The 23,001-nt window shown below is 33.4% G+C and overlaps 1 protein-coding gene across 4 annotated transcripts in view; it reads left to right on the top strand.

Moving 5' to 3' along the window:
- Positions 1 to 12,922: 12,922 nt before the first annotated feature.
- The window catches only part of LOC142634441 (receptor-like serine/threonine-protein kinase SD1-8), a 30,723-nt gene continuing 20,644 nt past the window's right edge, over positions 12,923 to 23,001 (top strand). The window contains exons 1-8 of one of the 4 annotated variants that reach the window (XM_075808730.1): positions 12,923 to 14,359; positions 19,681 to 19,851; positions 19,935 to 20,125; positions 20,218 to 20,428; positions 20,562 to 20,799; positions 20,890 to 21,040; positions 21,153 to 21,470; positions 21,712 to 22,036. In XM_075808730.1, coding sequence (XP_075664845.1) covers positions 13,093 to 14,359; positions 19,681 to 19,851; positions 19,935 to 20,125; positions 20,218 to 20,428; positions 20,562 to 20,799; positions 20,890 to 21,040; positions 21,153 to 21,464 — 2,541 coding nt within the window. In that variant the 5' untranslated portion in view covers positions 12,923 to 13,092 and the 3' untranslated portion in view covers positions 21,465 to 21,470; positions 21,712 to 22,036. Of the gene's footprint in view, positions 14,360 to 19,680; positions 19,852 to 19,934; positions 20,126 to 20,217; positions 20,429 to 20,561; positions 20,800 to 20,889; positions 21,041 to 21,152; positions 21,652 to 21,695; positions 22,037 to 23,001 lie in introns of those variants that run through there. The other 3 variants (XM_075808731.1, XM_075808729.1, XM_075808732.1) reach the window with 3 other exon arrangements.

The raw sequence follows: 23,001 nt of genomic DNA, 5'->3' as shown, positions 1-23,001 counted from the left end.
ACAATTAACATCAGCACCAGAATCAATCATAGCAACAACATCAAAAGCATAATCATGAGCAACAACAATTTTGACTTTAGTGTACCATTTGGGCAGCATATGTTTAACAAGAGACAATTGATTATCAATCAAATTAATCAAAGTAGGATCATAAACATTACCAGAAGGAGAAAGTTGTTGATCGGATTCTTCTCCGTCCTTTTGCTCATCATCATCAGATTGGTGCTTATCCATGGTTTTATCAATTTTTAGAATTAATAATTCTTGTTTAAGATGATCATTATCATGTTTAATAGTTTTAACATCATTTTTTAATTGGATTATTTCTTGTTTAACAGTTTTTATCTCATGTTGAAGATCATTAACAGTTATTTCTTTTGATTTATTTTTATTAAATCTTTTCAGAGTTTCTTCAAAACTTATCGTAGAATTAGGTCTTTTAACCTTATCTTCTTTTGTTAAGTTTTTCAAAAACTTATCAAGATAATCTTTCTGCAAATTAGGATCATCAATCTTACTTATCATAGTTAATAGTAAATCATCATTCTCTTTACTTTTGGTTAACATTTTAACAGATTTAATCACATTACAACAAGAATCTCTACAGCCAAGTTTAATATTAGGAGATTTAGAAACATCACTTCGGGAGTGATAATCAGAATCAGATGAGGAGGAAAAATCCTCTTCAAAGGAATCAGTTGAAGCAGCAGATTCAAGAATCTGAAATAATTCATTTTGATCACTATTATTAATGTTCAACATGTTCAACTTATTTCTCAACTTACCAGGCTTTTGGGTACAGTCTTTACTGAAATGGCCAAATTTGCCACAGTTAAAGCACTTACCTTTACCTGATCTCTGTTTATCATGTTTTCGAAAAGCAGTTTTGTTTTTAGCATAAAAATCATTGGGTTTAACAAAGTGTCTTTTATACTTTTTATGGGAATAACTTTTGTAAACCTTATCATGTTTACTTTTTCCTTTTTGCCTGGAAGGGGCAATAGGAGGTAAACCATATTGTTCACAGAAATTACCCATTTCATATTTAGCTTTCTTTTTATCTTTTAACTGTTGTTTTAACCATTTTTCATCATTGCACATATTGATTCCAATTTTCTTAATAGTGCTGAAAATATCACCATAGGTTAAATTATCAAAGTCAATAGAATCATTTTTACCAATTAATTCATTTTTTACCTTATGAGCAAAAATAGGAGGCAGACCGTCAATAAACTTCTCTTTCCAATAAGGCTTCGTAGAGTCTTTTCTCAGCATGACTCTGGAAGTGAATACATCTTGGTACCATCTGTAATCAGACATAGTAGGACATCTCAAATTATTCAGATAATCAGAAATTCGAGACGAAATATTGGAAGGAGTACCAATAAAATGTTTAAGAATGGTGTAAACCAAAGTATTGACACCATCAGGAACACCACGGTTAATAGTTTGATCAAAAATAGGCATACCATCGCATCTCTTTTAACAGCATGTTTAATAGATTCTCTGGATTCTTCTGTGAGATGTGAATCCCACCATCCGCGAAGACAACCAGTAAAACCAGATGCAAGCAAATCAACAATATCAGGATGATCAAGACTGTCATGGTTATTTATGTATGCAATACCAACCATAGACATGTGAGCCATTTTGTTAATAATTTCTTGTTCGGACAAGCCATCAATATTCCATTCATAAAGTTTATCGGAGAAACAAAACCGAGTTTGAGAAGATCTTTCTTCAAACTCGTACATCGGAGGAGTAGGTTTAGTATACCAATTTTTTGTAAAAGACGTGGGATTGGGTTTTCCAACAAATCTTTTAATTTCTGGTAAACTTATGTCATCATCAAAAGCATTTTTAGAAGATTTTGAAGATAATGAGTCAGAATTTGTATCATCATCAGAAACAATTTCTTTCTCATTTCTTGAAATAGCACAAGCAGCACTTTTAGAAGTAGAAGTCTGCTCGGTTTTAACTTTTAAATCAGCAAGCATTTTTTCAATCTTTTCAACAGTTGATCCTTGGGAATTAACTAAATCAAAAGTCTTACTCTGAGAAGTTTTAAAATCAATATTTTTTCTTTGACTGGGTAAATCAATCAAAGGTTTCTCAGGTTTTGAAATAGAAGGTTTTTCATCAATTTTTTCTTCAATACGGTCAAGCTGTTGACCAATAATATGCAAAGATTCATTAGTAAAATTGTTTTGTTCAATAATGGCAGAAACAGGAGTTTTATCATCAGCAATTTTGAAAGGGGAGGCTTTCACCTCAGTGCTTTCTTTATCACTTTTGCAAGTAATCAAAACAGTTTCAAGGGGTGGATGAGTGGATTTAACAACAGTTTTATCATGTTTAACAAAAGCAGATTTTTTTATTACGTTCAAGTAATTGGTATGAACCTCATTTCTTGAAACATAATAATTCTCAAGATAATCAAAAAACAAAATATGTTGTTTTAACAAATTCATTTTTTCTCTCCATTTCCTTTTGATTCTGTCTTTCTCAGACTGAGCAAAAGTACTTTGGTAATACTTTCTTTTATCACGGTTTGCTTTAGAAAAGAATTCATTACTTAAAGCAACCATATCAATTTGAAAAGCAGGGGTTTCAACATCCATATCCATCAAGTTTATCACACGCAAATGTTTAAAAGGAGGAGGAGTTTCAATAGGTGGAAAATCAGATCCAGAAGGAGCTTCAGATTTTGCATCTTCTTCTTCTTCGTGATCATCTTTTGGAAGAAATTCGGGTTTAGTTGAATAATAAGTATTGCTAACTTGGGAATTGTTGCTAGCAACTCCTTTTAGCTTTAAATCAAGTGGTTCAAAATTCTTTTTCAAAAATTCGTCAACATCAGCATTTCTTTTAACAATACTTTCAGATCCAACAAAGGACTTTCTTCCTTCATTGATTCTCAAAGGTTTGTGAGTAGGAAAACATTTGGTATCATCAAAAAATATTTTAACAGTTCCATCAGAATATTGTGCAACTTTAGTAAGATCAAGTTCATCAAAAACAGGTTTAACAGGTGGTGCAACTTGTTCCAAAGTCCATTCTTTGGGAAGAGTAACATCTTGCCATTGAATCATTTTAGGGACTTGGATCTTAGCATCAGGTGTGGAACATTGAATCAACATAGTTTTTCCAGCAGGATCACGTCCTCTAGACCGAGGAGTTAGCTGGGAATCAAGCAATCTATAAAAAATTCGGTAAATAAGAGTAAAGGGTCTACTACCATCATCCATATCATATCCAGAAGTCAATATATTCAAGGTTAAAGCTTTAATAATATTAGGATCATCAAGAGCAAGAGCAAGATCAGGATAACAGTCAAAGTAAACAGGACCATCATACAAAGAAGCAGTAATCATGCCAAGAATGCTATCATTAAATTTCTTAAATCTAGCATCACGTAAACACATAAGCACAGAAGCATCAATTCCTTTTCTTGTTAAAGGTTTAACAGCAACTTGAACCAAACCAATGTGTAAATATTTAAGATTTTTCTTAGACAAAAACTCGTTAATATTTTTCTTGGAAAATAAACAACATTTTTCATGAGTTCTAGAAATAGAAAAATTTTGTTCAACAGTTCGAGCTCTATATTCAGAGAAAATACTTTTTTCAGTCCAATTAAGATCATAAACAGATTTAGTAGAAACTTTAGGAATATTCCATTTTCTAAAATCTGGGTACTCACTTTCTTCAACAGTGTGGTCTTCTTCATTCACAATATCAGGAGGACAACCAGTCCTAAAGCTAACAGAGGAGTCGGATCTCCACATCCTATCAATATCTAACTTAGTTATAACACTCAATTATTATGTTTTTCTCACAACCGTTGCATTTCGTAACACATACCGGACATCAACCCTATTCCTCTCACGCCCTCACGCTCTCCTGGCTTCACGGGCCTTACTGTTCGGATCTGGGACTTTTTACAATGGCGGTGGCGCCAACGACAGTGAGATCGACACAACAACGAAGTATCACAAGGTCAGGTAGACACGGACAGAAGATGAAAGACACAACAACACTATCGGCCAAGGAAAGAATGGCTCTGATACCATAAAGGGGGAAGGACGACAGTGCAGAAGGCGGAAGCACAACAGATAGCAGATATATGGATTAATTCAAAGTAAATAATAATTGAAAGTAAGGCGGTAGAACCAGCCAAGCAGTTGTATATCAAAATAATTCAAAGTATTGAAAACAGCAGTTGTTTATTGAATATACATCAAAGTACTTACAGTAGTAGTAGCAACAAGATTACAGTGATCAACAGGTTGGGTAATCAACAGGTTGGGTAAATAGTACAAGGCTTGAAAGCTAGTCCTGGTTCCTAGTTACAAGCTTTGTAGTGAGATATCTTGATCTAAGGAGGTCCTAGAGAGAGTTCTAAGGGAAATCCTAGAAAAAGATTCTGAGTCTTACAATAAGGGACAACCCCCCTTATATAAGTGAATAAAGTAGTAAACAGTACAAAGTAAATAATTACATTTTACTATTCTCATCAGGACCCGTGAGGGGTAATAGGAGCGCCATATCCGGAAGGAATCAGATCAGCTTTTGAGGCCGAAAGTAGGTTGGCTGGTAGTGCCAAAAGTGGTCAACATTGTAATAGTAGCTTCAGTAAACAGTTTTACTCTTGAGTAGCATCATATCAACAAAATAATTCTGTCTTGGAATAGTCAACAATGGATCATTATTGTCAGGAAAGTATCGTCGGCAAATAGTAGCATCATCTAGCTGGATCATTATGCTTCTAAGAAGTAGAAGCTGCATCAGACGGGTAGCCAGCATAAGGGTCTCCTGGAAAGGGATCCCATGGGGGATCATCATTGCATTCATGTTCATGATAGGTTGAATATTGGTTACAGGAACCACAATACATTAATGGCTCGTAAATAGGATCTCTTGTGAGAAATATTCTTGGGTCATCATGTTCTACCCATTGTAAGTGTCGGACCGCAGAAGTATAAGGTTTGTTAACAAAAACAGAAATTCTATCTGTACAACCAAAGAAATGGTAGTCTTTCCATAATTCTTCAGAGACATCAAGAATTCGATTATTAAAGTAACTTCTCCAACATTCAGCAAGAGCATAGGGATGTTTATGGGAAACATAAGCATTGCCTTCATACCATTGGCCTTGGTGAGTATATCCGTTAATAAGAACAAGATGCTTGGAAGGTTGAACAGTCATCCAATTATTCTTTTCCCATCTGGGTAAAGTACTCCAACATCGGATTGAAACATAAGGGGTTGCTGCAACATCTGCAACAGCTTTTTGGATAATATTAGGGAACTGGTTGATTTGATTATGACTCGTTAATTTGATGAGTCTGACAAAACCAAATTCAAACATTTGAGAAAGCCAAAAAGGATCATCATCAGAACCATCTTCATAATTAATCAAAAGGCCTGGGAAAGGATGGGTTTTTTCATGTACTCTGAGACTGCTCCCAAAGTATTTTCCCCATTTCTTTTTCAGGTAGCCTCTGTTGGGGCCTTCAGGTTCAACAATAGTAGGAGCAATTGAAACAAGAGTTTTGAAATATTTTAACCAAAGATCAAGATCTTTAGTCATAGCCTTGCTTTCAAAAATACAAGTTTGTACTTCTGGAGGCAAGTTGGCAACAGCACTTTTAAGCAAAGATTGATTTTTTAAACTCAATCTAGCAAAATCAGTGCCCATTATAGTCTTTCTATCCATTGAATGGATTTCCTCTTTGCCAAAGAGTTGACTAATCATGTGTGATTCATCATGATGGTTTTGAGCGTAAACAAGGCAATTAAAAATTTGGTCGGCAAAGGCTGCATTTTCAGTATTAGGGTCAATAATTTGGGTAGCAAGGTTAACAAGGTGAATTTCAAGTGCTCTCATGGTTTTGTTGAATAGTTTGTGGTGGTCTGAAGAATAAGCAGCTTGAAGATTGTCTAGAATGAATTTAATGGAATCTGGTAATTCACTATAGATTCCATTATGGAATTGCAAGTCTGTGTTCAATATTTCCTGCAAAGTTAATATGATATCACCACTGGAATATGTCACCTCTGCCGGGACAGATTCCTGAAGGGATGTTGCATTACTGGATTTTACTCCAGAAGATGCGCCTTCATGCATTACAAAAGGGTATCCCGCTGGGAACCTTTCGTCTTGAGGAAAGTCCTGTGCAGGTGCTTTCCCCTTGTCCCTCTTCTCTGCCGAAGAAGTCATAATATTCCACTTAGTAGTGGTAGTATTAAATCTTATTTTGTCCTGCCAAGTAAGGGAGAGGATGTTAAGCCAGTTGGCTATAGTTAATAGGATAATAGAATATTTTTTTGAAAAGTGTGAGTCAATAGTAAAATTCTTTTGAAAAGTTTGTTTCAAAAGCCAAAGTTTAATAAGAATATGTAATAGTTGTGCCGGACAATGAATGTTGGAATGAGCATGATTGTGTTGGAGAATATTGTGGAAAGAGAGTTGGAGAATATTTTTGTAAGAGGATATCATGGTACGGAGAGTTTTGGACCAAAGCAAAGACTCGGTCAAAAGTCTCATGCAAAGAAGACTTTCATGAGTTTTAGCATCCGTAGGAATTATAGGAAAACCTTTGGTGAAGATATGCCTTTCACTAGGGGTTTTGTCATCATGCAAGGAGTCAACAAGAGAGATATTCCTATTATTATGGTATCTATCATCCATCAGGACACTGTGGGAGTTGTCAATAATTGTTGGCAACAATTGAGTAGAGCTATCCTTTTGTTTAATAAAGTTAAGATGTTTAATATGGGTTTCACACTTTGTACAAAATTTGAATTTTACTTTTTGTCCAAAAGGATCAGTAGTAATTCCATCATCCTCAGTAAGGAAAGGATACAAAGAGTTAATAAAAGGCAAACCAAGAATTACTTTATCAGTCATATTCTTAACAAGTACAGAAGGGATCTTAAAGTAAACATTATCATGGCAAACATGAGCATTATTTAATTCATATTTTATTTTCATTTTAGTTCCATTAGCAGAAACTAATCTTTCAGTAGATTTTTCAAAATATTTAGAAGGAATCAGTCCTTCTTGAATACAATTAACATCAGCACCAGAATCAATCATAGCAACAACATCAAAAGCATAATCATGAGCAACAACAATTTTGACTTTAGTGTACCATTTGGGCAGCATATGTTTAACAAGAGACAATTGATTATCAATCAAATTAATCAAAGTACGATCAGAAACATTACCAGAAGGAGAAACTTGTTGATCGGATTCTTCTCCGTCCTTTTGCTCATCATCATCAGATTGGTGCTTATCCATGGTTTTATCAATTTTTAGAATTAACAATTCTTGTTTAAGATGATCATTATCATGTTTAATAGTTTTAACATCATTTTTTAATTGGATTATTTCTTGTTTAACAGTTTTTATCTCATGTTGAAGATCATTAACAGTTATTTCTTTTGATTTATTTTTATTAAATCTTTTCAGAGTTTCTTCAAAACTTATCGTAGAATTAGGTCTTTTAACCTTATCTTCTTTTGTTAAGTTTTTCAAAAACTTATCAAGATAATCTTTCTGCAAATTAGGATCATCAATCTTACTTATCATAGTTAATAGTAAATCATCATTCTCTTTACTTTTGGTTAACATTTTAACAGATTTAATCACATTACAACAAGAATCTCTACAGCCAAGTTTAATATTAGGAGATTTAGAAACATCACTTCGGGAGTGATAATCAGAATCAGATGAGGAGGAAAAATCCTCTTCAAAGGAATCAGTTGAAGCAGCAGATTCAAGAATCTGAAATAATTCATTTTGATCACTATTATTAATGTTCAACAGGTTCAACTTATTTCTCAACTTACCAGGCTTTTGGGTACAGTCTTTACCGAAATGGCCAAATTTGCCACGCTTAAAGCACTTACCTTTACCTCGATCTCTCGTTTATCATGTTTTCGAAAAGTCTTTGTTTTTAGCATAAAAATCATTGGGTTTAACAAAGTGTCTTTTATACTTTTTATGGGAATAACTTTTGTAAACCTTATCATGTTTACTTTTTCCTTTATGCCTGGAACGGGCAATAGGAGGTAAACCATATTGTTCACGTAAATTACCCATTTCATATTTAGCTTTCTTTTTATCTTTTAACTGTTGTTTTAACCATTTTTCATCATTGCACATATTGATTCCAATTTTCTTAATAGTGCTGAAAATATCACCATAGGTTAAATTATCAAAGTCAATAGAATCATTTTTACCAATTAATTCATTTTTTACCTTATGAGCAAAAATAGGAGGCAGACCGTCAATAAACTTCTCTTTCCAATAAGGCTTCGTAGAGTCTTTTCTCAGCATGACTCTGGAAGTGAATACATCTTGGTACCATCTGTAATCAGACATAGTAGGACATCTCAAATTATTCAGATAATCAGAAATTCGAGACGAAATATTGGAAGGAGTACCAATAAAATGTTTAAGAATGGTGTAAACCAAAGTATTGACACCATCAGGAACACCACGGTTAATAGTTTGATCAAAAATAGGCATACCATCAGTATCTCTTTTAACAGCATGTTTAATAGATTCTCTGGATTCTTCTGTGAGATGTGAATCCCACCATCCGCGAAGACAACCAAGAAACCGTATGCAAGCAAATCAACAATATCAGGATGATCAAGACTGTCATGGTTATTTATGTATGCAATACCAACCATAGACATGTGAGCCATTTTGTTAATAATTTCTTGTTCGGACAAGCCATCAATATTCCATTCATAAAGTTTATCAGCAGAAACAGAAAACTGAGTTTGAGAAGATCTTTCTTCAAACTGTACATCAGGAGGAGTAGGTTTAGTATACCAGTTTTTTGTAAAAGACGTGGGATTGGGTTTTCCAACAAATCTTTTAATTTCTGGTAAACTTATGTCATCATCAAAAGCATTTTTAGAAGATTTTGAAGATAATGAGTCAGAATTTGTATCATCATCAGAAACAATTTCTTTCTCATTTCTTGAAATAGCACAAGCAGCACTTTTAGAAGTAGAAGTCTGCTCGGTTTTAACTTTTAAATCAGCAAGCATTTTTTCAATCTTTTCAACAGTTGATCCTTGGGAATTAACTAAATCAAAAGTCTTACTCTGAGAAGTTTTAAAATCAATATTTTTTCTTTGACTGGGTAAATCAATCAAAGGTTTCTCAGGTTTTGAAATAGAAGGTTTTTCATCAATTTTTTCTTCAATACGGTCAAGCTGTTGACCAATAATATGCAAAGATTCATTAGTAAAATTGTTTTGTTCAATAATGGCAGAAACAGGAGTTTTATCATCAGCAATTTTGAAAGGGGAGGCTTTCACCTCAGTGCTTTCTTTATCACTTTTGCAAGTAATCAAAACAAGTTTCAAGGGGTGGATGAGTGGATTTAACAACAGCTTTATCATGTTTAACAAAAGCAGATTTTTTTATTACGTTCAAGTAATTGGTATGAACCTCATTTCTTGAAACATAATAATTCTCAAGATAATCAAAAAACAAAATATGTTGTTTTAACAAATTCATTTTTTCTCTCCATTTCCTTTTGATTCTGTCTTTCTCAGACTGAGCAAAAGTACTTTGGTAATACTTTCTTTTATCACGGTTTGCTTTAGAAAAGAATTCATTACTTAAAGCAACCATATCAATTTGAAAAGCAGGGGTTTCAACATCCATATCCATCAAGTTTATCACACGCAAATGTTTAAAAGGAGGAGGAGTTTCAATAGGTGGAAAATCAGATCCAGAAGGAGCTTCAGATTTTGCATCTTCTTCTTCTTCGTGATCATCTTTTGGAAGAAATTCGGGTTTAGTTGAATAATAAGTATTGCTAACTTGGGAATTGTTGCTAGCAACTCCTTTTAGCTTTAAATCAAGTGGTTCAAAATTCTTTTTCAAAAATTCGTCAACATCAACATTTCTTTTAACAATACTTTCAGATCCAACAAAGGACTTTCTTCCTTCATTGATTCTCAAAGGTTTGTGAGTAGGAAAACATTTGGTATCATCAAAAAATATTTTAACAGTTCCATCAGAATATTGTGCAACTTTAGTAAGATCAAGTTCATCAAAAACAGGTTTAACAGGTGGTGCAACTTGTTCCAAAGTCCATTCTTTGGGAAGAGTAATATCTTGCCATTGAATCATTTTAGGGACTTGGATCTTAGCATCAGGTGTGGAACATTGAATCAACATAGTTTTTCCAGCAGGATCACGTCCTCTAGACCGAGGAGTTAGCTGGGAATCAAGCAATCTATAAAAAATTCGGTAAATAAGAGTAAAGGGTCTACTACCATCATCCATATCATATCCAGAAGTCAATATATTCAAGGTTAAAGCTTTAATAATATTAGGATCATCAAGAGCAAGAGCAAGATCAGGATAACAATCAAAATAAACAGGACCATCATACAAAGAAGCAGTAATCATGCCAAGAATGCTATCATTAAATTTCTTAAATCTAGCATCACGTAAACACATAAGCACAGAAGCATCAATTCCTTTTCTTGTTAAAGGTTTAACAGCAACTTGAACCAAACCAATGTGTAAATATTTAAGATTTTTCTTAGACAAAAACTCGTTAATATTTTTCTTGGAAAATAAACAACATTTTTCATGAGTTCTAGAAATAGAAAAAGTTTGTTCAACAGTTCGAGCTCTATATTCAGAGAAAATACTTTTTTCAGTCCAATTAAGATCATAAACAGATTTAGTAGAAACTTTAGGAATATTCCATTTTCTAAAATCTGGGTACTCACTTTCTTCAACAGTGTGGTCTTCTTCATTCACAATATCAGGAGGACAACCAGTCCTAGAGCTAACAGAGGAGTCGGATCTCCACATCCTATCAATATCTAACTTAGTTATAACACTCAATTATTATGTTTTTCTCACAACCGTTGCATTTCGTAACACATACCGGACATCAACCCTATTCCTCTCACGCCCTCACGCTCTCCTGGCTTCACGGGCCTTACTGTTCGGATCTGGGACTTTTTACAATGGCGGTGGCGCCAACGACGGCGAGATCGACACAACAACGAAGTATCACAAGGTCAGGTAGACACGGACAGAAGATGAAAGACACAACAACACTATCGGCCAAGGAAAGAATGGCTCTGATATATATATATATATATATATATATATATATATATATATATATATATATATATATATATATATATAGGAGTTCAGAGTTGTGAGGGAGAGAACTTGTTTTCCAAATATTTTTATTGGAAAACAAGCTATAGAAAATAAACCTTATTTTTATTAGAGTTTTTCATTAACTAAAAATAGTTTTTCATTGACTGATTTTTTTTTATGCTACCAAACGCATTAAAAATGTGAAAAATTATTTTTACAGACGGTTTTCCAACGAAATAAACAAAGCGCTAATATTATTTGGACTACAAGTCTTGTAACTCTAGTCTAGGATTTTGTTTAGTATAAATATCCTACTATGGGTTCATTATAAAATAAAACAGTGTTTTAATAGCAAAGATGTAATAATTAAGGGCTTTTTGTTATGAGCGTAAGCCGTCAGGCCAAGCGTTAATTTCCTATATTTTCTCTTTTGATTTGTGTCATTTCATTTTCACTTGGTAGCATAATTAGATTTTATCTTTATTAACATAAAGTGCTTTGTGAAGATATATTCTCACGCTTCCTAGTATCCTGTTCTTTCAGTGTATACGGTTGCTTAATAACAATGTATCACCACTCTCAAAAAGTTAAAACAATAGTGTAATTATATATAAATATATAGTATTTAGTTAATTACATTTGTATATATAATATATTGTACTTTTACGAATGAAAAAGGCACGAATGAGGAAATAGTCTATTATGTTCTTAACCTAAGACCTTTTTATTTTTATTTTTTATTTTTTAATTTGAGAAGAAGGTAAATTAAACGTAAGAGGTAAGACCTCATCCTTTATTTCATTTTCATAGGGAGAGAAAATCCCATTTATATTAAAAGTTTAAAACCCATTGGCATTTGAAGCATATTCCAAGTCTATGCCTAAAAAAGAACCTCAAAGTAGGTCTAGCTCTTTATATGATTCAAGGCCATATCATGTGCAACCATGTGCAATATTATAAGGGAAATCTTAGGACCACAATTTTACAACTCACGACTTGTTACGTGAATAAGTTGCGATAAAAGTTGGATTCCCAACATTACTCATATTATAAATAAAATTCTCTCATTAAAAAAAAAATAGAATTACAAATATCTATATATTTTTTGGTTTTGTTTTGTTTCAATTTCATTGGAAGTCCAATAATTCTATAAGCTATGCAGTCCTCTCTCCCTAAAGCTTTCTTCCTCATATAGATATGTAGTTTTAGATTCAGCAAAATCCCTAATTCAATAGCCAACAACAACAATAAAAAATAAAAATAAAAATAAAAACTTTGACAATTGAACCAACCTATACCCACAGTATTCCCCCCCGCCCCCTTTTTAAAAAAATATATATATTTGAATTAAAATGACTGCCTTTTAACAATAACTTAAAGGGCAAAAGAAATTTAATAAATTTTGTAACACAAAATTGACCGTTGAGATAATATATTATGATTAGCGCATAATAAAAATTCGGTAAGGCCATAGAAAAATGTTATTGTAATACTCACAACTTAACCCTCGCAATAATTTATCAATGTGCAGCTAGGAAACAATTTGTTTCCTAGCTGCTTCCTAGCTGCCTAACATTAATAAAAACAACCAGGTCATCTTTTAGCTATGATATGGCAAAACCATTTTAATGCCGGCCAATTTGAACTCCTAAATCCAAACCGGTCGTTTCTTCAACAAAAAAAGAAAAAAAAAAAAAAGAAGTCCAAACCGGTCTAAAAACGTGTACTATATATATATTTTCACATTTTATAATTGCTTTTTCAAGAGAAGGAAATAGACAAGAAAGGCAAAGGTCAAATATGTTCAGCTTTCTTTTCTAACTATCCAACAAAACCAAAAGCCTTCAACAACATAGAAGAAACCAAATACCACATCCCAACCCAAATGCTTTCAGTTTCAGACAGAAAAATCCCCAGGCTGAACAATGAGAGACATCACTAAGCTCCGTTGTTTCACCATTCTCTGCCTCACTTTCTTCCCCACCATAGCCTTCTCTGTTGACACCTTAACTCTAACTCAATCTCTCACAAACAACCAAACCCTTGTCTCATCTCCAGCACAGCTTTTTGAGCTGGGATTCTTCACTCCTGACAATTCAAGATGGTACTTTGGAATATGGTACAAGAAAATCCCAGTTACAACTTATGTTTGGGTTGCAAATAGAGACCAACCACTTTCAAACCCATCAAACACCTTCAAGTTTGATGACCAAGGAAGCATCGTTGTTGTCAATGAATCTGGGACCATATTTTGGTCCTCCAATCAAACACAAGGTGTTAATCCAGTTGTGCAGCTTTTAGATTCAGGGAATCTTGTTGTCAGAGAAGAGAGCAATACAGATAAGTATCTTTGGCAAAGCTTTGATCATCCTACAGACACTCTGTTACCAGGCATGAAGCTAGGGTGGGACTTGGACGCCAATATGGATCGGTACTTAAACTCATGGAATAACCCAAATGACCCTTCAACTGGGGCATATTCTTTCAAGCTGGATTTCCATGGATTCCCAGAAATCTTTTTGTGGCAAAATCAAGAACGAAAATATAGAAGTGGGCCTTGGAATGGGCTAAGGTTTAGTGGGGTACCTGAAATGGAGCCTCTGGATGGTCTCAGTTTTGAGTTTGCTAATGATCAACATAAGGTATATTATTCATTTTCAGAAAAAAATGCGTCTCTGATTTCTCGTTTGATTATGAATTCAACCGGGGATCTTCAGCGATTTGTGTGGATTGAAAGTAGCCAAGTGTGGAATTTATTTTGGTATGCTCCTAAAGATCCATGTGATTACTATAATTCATGTGGTCCGTATGGAATGTGTGACACAAATGCGTCACCAATATGCAAGTGTGTGAAAGGTTTTGCACCAAAGAATTTGCAAGCATGGAATTTGAGAGATGGGTCTGATGGGTGTGTGAGAAACACATCATTGGATTGCGAGAAAGACAAATTCTTGCTGTTGAACAATATGAAGTTGCCAGACAGTACAGCTGCTTTTGTGAACAAGTCCATGAGTCTTAATGAGTGTCAAGAAATGTGCTTGAAGAATTGTTCTTGTACTGCTTATGCTAACTATCAGATTACTGGTCAAGGAGTTGGGTGTGTGATTTGGACTGATGAGCTTTTGGACATGAGGGTATATCCAGAAGGCAGTGGCCAAGATCTCTATGTTCGATTAGCAGCTTCTGAAATTGGTACGTTCTTCAAATTTTACTTTATCCTCTTTAATTTTTTTCCTGGTTCTCTGCCTTTTTTTTTTAGTTTCCTTCACTCATAATCCAAGTGTTCATAATGAGATTTTAGTTAGAGGTGCACATGCTCTGCTTGACAAACATTTTAAATTCCCATACTCATAGGCATATATTCTGACTGTTCCACAAATGATATTGTCATCCAAATTGAAAACATAAGGCAGACAGTTTTCTGGCCAAAAATACAAAAGATAAAAGACAACAACTAGTTTTAGAAAGTAGAAACCATGAGATTGTCAAAATTCAAAGGAACAATTAAGTATAGGAGTAGGAGTGCAGAATTTCTATCGTTACATAATAAAAACAGTAAATTCGTGTGAAATTCACATTTTGTTGAAAAAAAAAAAAACCAGAAGGTTTTGATGAGCTTATTTTTGTTAATTTATTTCATCTATATTTCTTTATCCTGAAAAAACTTAAACATAGTTTCGTTGCAGTACTTAAATTCTCTAATTAAATTTAAATATATAGTTGTAAAGATAAACAAAACATAAACAATTTTTTTTTTTCAAATTTTTTTAAAGGCAATCAAATTTAGTACTTTAAAAAGTTGTAGGTTCTCAAAGTCAAAATAAAATTTAAAGAAAATGGCTGGTTTTATGATCATAAATTTTGGGGTTTCAAAATTTATGTAAGAATTGACATGAGTCACGTGACACCAGTTGGTAGATTTGAACCCATAAATACAAGAAACATAAAAGCGTGGCAGCTAGGTGAGTCCAAAAACAGAATTGTTATATTTTTCAATTTGTCTACAAAGACACATGGAATGGAATGGAAGTACATCATTTTTCCAATTCATGAATCATGAGGATGAGTATTGAACAGTTGCTTTCTTTGTGCTCATCAAAAAAAAGTTGATTGCTTTTTTAGCCGTCAGTTTCAAAATCAAAACCATTGGTGGGTCCTAGGTGTTATTGACGGTCCAGTTATAATAGCCAGAGTGGTTTGGGTCGTACACAGTGAGGTCCATTAAATCATTACCATGAATGAGTCTTTTAGATGCAATGGGTTGTGAGGAAATTTTGTGTCACACACACTCATTCATTACACCAAATCTATGTTCCTTTGAACCTTAGTGCAAGAGGGTCACATCTGTTTCACACATATTTGAAAATTGAAATTTCTTGATTTCAGTTTCACGTGAATCCTTCGGTGATAAAGGTGTCTGTGATGGAAGTACACCTGTAGTCCCTGTTAAGATAACTTTACTGTCTCTTGTTCTTGTTCTTGTTTTTGTTTTTGTTTTCTCTAGTAATGCCAAGGAGGCAAGGAGTTAAAGGACAAAGTGACAACTACAAATTCACAATAATTTGAATTTGGGAAATGTTAACTATTGTCGGGTATTGGATTAGGGAAAATTATTAAATACTCTAGGAGTATTATAAATGCGTTCTTCTCCATTTTATATAAATTGTGAGTTCTACTATAAATTTAATAAGTGGGTACTACGAGAATACCCAATAATTACCCTTGGTTTAAGAACTATTTTTAGAAATATTTTATAAAAAAATGATATAGCAATTAATTTTTCTAACATCTTTTTATATTTCTCATGAAAATGGTGTTAAGACTTTCTTAACATGATTTATTAACAATTGTCCTAAGGACATTTGTTAACATAACCCTTTTAATTTTACGACATTCTCAAATTAGCATTAAACAAAAATGTAAATGGAAGATCGCAGTGGGCTTATTTGTGAGTTGCAGAGTTTGTATGCTAATTTAGAAATATTATGAAATTGTTGTGATATTTTGTACTAATCCTAATATTAGTATTTTGTTTTTCAATAAATCTAGAGTCACTAATTTCTTTTTTTTTTTCCAAAGTCATTTAGTTGATTATAACTTTTGCCACAATACGATGAATCTACCAATCACAATGAACCGGCTTAGAATTAAGGTACAAAAGTTGTTTGTCACTAGATTTTCTTCACTCACAGTCAACTAGCGTAGAATTATGGTACAAAAGTTGTTTGTCACTAGATTTTCTTCACCAATTTTCACAAAATATTTGACCTATGTTGTAGTGTAAGTTGTGAATGATAGAGTGAATATAATATAGTCACGTCAATAATACGTCTAGATGAGAGCGAATAAAAACTTATAAACTTAACCGATGTGAAAAAAAAAATGCGAATTCTTTTTCTTTTTTTTCTTTTCTGGAGGGTCTGTTCCTTGATTTGTTGCGTGATATAAACAGAACAAAATAAAGTGATTCTCTAACTTTTTTCTTGGATCAACAAAAAAAAGTTGACCTCATAGATGGCTTTTCGTTTTGGATGGCTAATGGGCCCCGACTTGAATTCCTACGTCTAATAGTGGGTCGTCATTTTTGAAATTATGAGTTTATTGGGCTACACCCAGTCACAATAGTCCTTTTCATTCTTTTGCTTTGCCAAATGGTAGCCACAGAAACTGTTAACAAGCTTTAAATTTCCAAAGGCGGGGACAATATTATTGTGGGTACCTACCACTTTGATTTTGTGCTCAATTTTCTTTTAGAAAAATAATAAACCTTTATATTAATCTTTGAGTTGTTCATAGTTCAAACTTCAAAAAGATAAAGATGTCTAAATAAAAGAAAAGGTTAGCCTCCATATCTGATTTTATAATCAGTTTATTGTTCACTTTTGCTAGGACATGGTTTTAAAAACCAAAAAGGTCGGAGAATAAAAAAAATGATTCCGTTTTCGGATTTTACCGGTTGAACCATCAGTTTTATAGTTTATATTGGACCAGTTGAACTGGCTCGTCTGATCCGATTTTTAAAATCATGCTGTGATGGTAGGAATGAGAGCTGGTACTTCATCTTTCTTAGTTTTTTAATTTTAGGTCTGAACCCATCTTTAAAAAAAGGCAGCAGAGATCTACTTTTCCTTCTCTACTTTTTTATACTTTTCTTTATATATTTTTCAATGTGAAGACCACCTAACTAGTAGAGCTAATCAGCTAAAATTCCAGAACCTTGTGTGCTACTGCTACCTTATCTTTCTTTCACACACACACATGTATATATATATTTGTTGTTTGAGGAAACAGTACACACATATAGATGGTCCCAAGGGAAAGGGAACAGAAAATTAAAAGTAATAACTACCCCTTCATAAAAGATGATCCCAATTAACTGTGCTACCCTTAGGATTGCCACATATTGCTTACATTATATAACAATGTTTCATAATTTCATGGTCCTGAGTGTAGTCTCTGTCTAATAATGTGGACAGACGAGATAGGCCCAAGCCGAATTAGAGTGGCTTTTCTTACCAAGGTCTAAAGTGGAATATTTATACCATAGCTTTAGTAATAATTGTTCTTTGTCCAAAACCATAATAATGCAAAAACTTATCGGGCCCATTTGCGGGTTAGTTCACCTAATCCATCAACAATAATTTCTTACAGATCTTTATCATTTTTAATAGAATCAACTTTAATGATACAAACTTTTTTCACAATTCTTATCAAAATTGTTGTGATGATATGTTGTTATTGGCGCCAATAAAAATGGTAAAGCTATTTCAAATTCAACTTATTATATCGTTAGAAAGATATTGCAATAATCATATGGTAGGCCATTATTAAGCCTGCTCAGTGCTTTTTTTTTTTTGGATAATTTGATAATTACAACGAGAGAGGAGAGATTTGAACCACGAATGTCATGGACACACCAAAAGGTGCCAACTAATTGAGCTACAAGGCTCTTCGTAGGATATTTTGAAATTTAACAATATACTTAGTAGCTTTCATTTTGCCAAACTTTAATAAAACTATGTTTTAGGTGAAGATATTCAGTAAGTAGCTTTAGATGGTCGAGCAAGGTAGCTTTCATTTTGTCATACTTTAATAAAACTATGTTTTAGGTGAATATACTCAGTAAGTAGCTTTAGATGGTCGAGCAAACAACCAAAGCAATCATAAATATAGCAATATAGATCTTTTAGATGAACATTTATGTGTCCTCACATTCGCATATAAAATTACAATTTGGTAGGTTTCCTTGCAAATATGGTTATAAATATTGAAAGTGATGTTTTACAGTTTGCATAATTAGTGGTTGCAGTATTAATGAAGGACCATAAAAGCTCTTCAGTGGAAGTTGCATATGTCTGATAATTTTGCTAATATGCTTTAAAGGTCCCCTTGATAAAACTACAGAACAACTTTAAGAAAAAGCTGGAATTTTGAGCGTTAGCATTAAAACCTTTTAGTCTATTGTTTTAGTTTTTAACAGAAATAGTAATTTTCTCTCTAAATAAAAAAATAGTAATTGACATAAACGTCCATATATATTGTTCAAAATGACATTTAATGTCCATCTATTTTGAGAAAGAGCATAATAATAAAGATTGAACATTAATTGGGTTTAAGTATGAAAAATTGAAAATACAAAACATTTTTATTTTTCCTCTTTTGTCATTGCTCACGTCTTTTTTTTTTTTGAAATTTGGCTACCAAACAGGGGTAACAACTTTTTTCTTTTTTTTGAGAAGGAACAGGGGTAACAACTTGAAATAACTTTATCATTGTACTTTATCAAACGCTCTAAATGCTAAAACCCTTTTTAATTAGGGTCCTTTTAATTAAAGCTCTTTTATTGTAAAAGTTTTACACCTACAACTCTATTTCCTTCGGTAATACTGAACAGATCTATAGAGTTAGTTTGGTCATTTTCACTATTGCATAGCACAACATATAATGAGCCTGGTAATGAGTCCACTCTGTCACAAAGTTCGAGTTTCATTTTTTTCACTAACTAGTACGTTGGTGTGATGGCAAATGCTGTCTGCTAAAGTGATATGGACATATCATAGATTTGAGTTTGGGAATCAGTCACTCTAAACATTGAAATTAAAACTACCTACCAACCACCTCTCTCACACTCCGTAAAAACGAAAATCTCATGCACTAAATACTACCTATTAGTTGGTGAATTTCTAATTAGGAAGCATAGTAGTAGTTGGCTGTTGGCCTCAGTCCAAAATCTTGTAAAGTTCTAATGAACTTAGTCTAACATTCTCGTTTGGTACCATGCAATTTGTGCTTGGTTAAAGCTCATGATTGTGGTTGAAAACTCTCATTTAAGTTATTGTCCTAAGGTAGAGTGTTTGTGGTTGTAATTAAGCATTCATTCCTTTCCCTTATTGCAGTGCCATGAATTTACTAAGTTGCATCCTAGAAACCTGTGAAAACCAAGTAGGATGATAAAAAATGCAAAATGATGCTTTGATTGTGCCTAAATAACAGTACCAATCTCTTTATTTCAGATAATGTTGCAAGTGTTGGCTCTGGAAGTGGTTCTGACAAGACAAAACAAATAATCGTGGTTGTAGCCATTACAGTTGGTACTGTCATTGTACTATCAGGATTGATTGCCTGCTTTCTGTGGAAAAGAAACATATTGCAAAGCATACAGAAAGGAAAGACAGAGCAAAGAGGTATTGAGAATCTATTCATCAGACAAATGAGTGTAAAATGAATTCACCTCCTTATCTTAATGTTCTTACTGTCTCCTAACCAGGTGTTCCTGAAAGAAGCCAGGATTTACTATTAAATGAAGCAGTCATTTCAAGTAAGAAAGAGTACTCAGGTGAAAGTAACTTAGATGAGCTAGAACTGCCAGTTTATGATTTTGGTACCATTGCAATTGCAACAGACAACTTTTCTGATGAAAATAAACTAGGACAAGGTGGTTTTGGCTGTGTTTACAAGGTAATTTTTTTGTTAACACGCTACCCTATGAATGCCATATCACAAAGGCAGTCAATATGTAATACTAACACAAGCATGCATGACCTTGCCAGGGTAGGTTGGTAGAAGATGAAGATATAGCGGTAAAGAGGCTCTCTAAGACCTCTGGGCAAGGCATAGAAGAATTCAAGAATGAGCTTAAATTGATTGCAAGACTCCAGCACAGAAATCTTGTTCGATTGCTGGGTTGCTGCATTGATATGGATGAAAAGATTCTAATTTATGAGTACATGGAAAACAAAAGCCTGGATTCTATCCTATTTAGTAAGTTCATCTCTCCATTTTATTAGTCTGGCTTGATTGGGATATCTTTGTAGACATATCTATTTGTTAAAACCAACTGCAAAGGTGGATTAGTTTCACAGTATTGATAATATTAAAAACAAATTGGTTCCAGATAAAGCAAAATGCTCCTTACTAGATTGGCCAAGGCGCTTCAACATTATATGTGGGACTGCTCGAGGGCTTCTTTATCTTCACCAAGATTCTAGATTTAGAATCATCCATAGGGATATGAAGGCAAGCAACATTCTGTTAGATGGAGAAATGAACCCAAAAATATCAGACTTTGGTATGGCTAGAATTTTTAGTAAGGATCAAACAGAAGCAAATACAAGAAGAGTCGTTGGAACATAGTGAGTACCATAATAAGATTTCTATAGTATTTTCTAGACTAAATACTGATTTTTTCTTAATATTGATTTCAATGTGTTGATTATTTGCAGTGGCTATATGTCTCCGGAATATGCAATGGATGGGCTCTTCTCAGTGAAATCTGATGTTTTTAGTTTTGGTGTTCTAGTATTGGAGATTATAAGTGGTAAAAAGAACCGAGGTTTTTACTACGCTAACAACGAGCTAAACCTTCTTGGACATGTAAGTACAAGAAAGTAGACAATTTTTCCTTGAAACAATAATAAGACATTGCAATCACATTACATCTCACTCTATATCTAACCAAAAAATTGAATTTGCAATGTCACTGCAGGCATGGAATCTGTGGAAAGAAGGAAATGGTTTGGAACTAATTGATTCATCTATGCACAATTCATATTCCCCGTCTGAAGTAATGAGATGCATACAGGTTGGCCTATTATGTGTCCAGGAACGAGCGGAAGATAGGCCTAACATGTCGTCTGTGGTCTTGATGTTGAGTAGTGAAACTGCAACAATGCCCCAGCCTAAACAGCCTGGTTTTTGCCTAGGAAGAAATCCAGCTGAAACTAGTTCATCTTCTAGTAGGCAAGAAGAATCATTCACAGTAAACCAAGTTACAGTTACAATGCTTGATGCCAGGTAGTGAAAGGTAAAGGCCTAGTCTGGCATGTTTGTATATCTCATACACTATAGAAATTTTGTGTACATTGTCTGTGATTTTTTTTTCCACAGTTTTGAGCATAATCAACCTTCTTTTATTTAACTAGAAAGAGATATCCTTCTTAATTTATATCACTTAATACAATATACATCGTATCTTTCAAATTCTATATTGTCAAAGTGTACAAGAAAAATCAAATTCATACACGTGCAGTCATAATCTCTTGCAGTTGAAGCGTTGACATAAATAAAAATGCAAAATCCTGTGTGGATATTTGGGTAACAACTATTTCTCTCATGTCTTATTCATGCTAGTGAAATGTTCCGTGGATAGACCACTGTCACCCCAAAATGATAGACAGTTGAAGGGGCCAACACTGTGAGTGCCACGTTGAGTGCCATAAACTACAAGGTACTGAAGAGTAGAATCGGAGAGGACCCCGAATTTAAAACTTTAAATGACATGACACTAGATATACTTTTAGATTTGAAATATTAAATCTAAATCATGAAATGAATCTATTATTCAATTTTAATGCAGATTAGTACTATTTTACTCTATAGATTATAGATAATTGAAGTGGGAGTGGGATTGATGTTTACTGCAGCATAAATAGCATAGAAATTTTGAACACATTTCCACTTGATCATTTATAGTATTGACATTGTCAAAAATGGATCATAGTTAGTGCTATTTACTATTTATAGTCCTCTCATAATATTCAAGGAAAAGGATGGGTGAACAACCAAGGAACCTATACTATATACATCATATTATTACAGTCAAAATGTCTGAAATTCTTGTAGCCACCCACTTCTGAAAAAAACAAACAAACAAACTACAACCCTTGTATATTTACGGCTATATCTTTCCCCTATAAAAATGATTAGAAAAATTGAGTATTGTGAACCTGTGACTTGTATCACCTAGAAGAAAAAAAGTGTCGGCCTATAGTTTATAAATTGATTTAAATGATTTACACGATTTGGTTGAATTACCCATTATTCAAACAAATTAATTAGGACTTTGCTTTGTATCAAAACTCCAACAGAATCTTAAATCTTAATCAACAATCAGCCTCTCGTTCTTATATTTTTTGTCTGCACCCCAAAAAAAAAGAAAAAGAAAAACTATTGGTTTCTTTTTCTTTTCTTTTCTTTTTTATTAAGAAAAAAATTTCTTCTTTTTGTTTGTTTGTTTGTTTTTGGAGTGTGTACACAAATAGAAGAAATTAGCATTAAACAAAAGATAAATACATATGAGATCGAGAAACAACCAAAATAATTACTACAACGAAATGTCCATTTACACTTCCCTCGTAGTCGTAGTTCAGCACGAGGGCGCCTTTTCAAACTTGTCGATTCTCTCAACTATAAATAGGTGGATGGATACATGGAAGTTCTTTTTTAACTTCATGAGGAAAACGAGTCACTTTAAATAAATAATAATCGAGAAAAGTTGGTGTTTGGCCTTTTAATATTTTTTATTTTTAAATTGTGTTAATGAAACTGGGCAAAAA

This window comes from Castanea sativa, chromosome 5, assembly GCF_040712315.1.
Source record: "Castanea sativa cultivar Marrone di Chiusa Pesio chromosome 5, ASM4071231v1".
NCBI lineage: Eukaryota > Viridiplantae > Streptophyta > Magnoliopsida > Fagales > Fagaceae > Castanea > Castanea sativa.
This window is presented reverse-complemented; position numbering and strand designations above follow the sequence as displayed.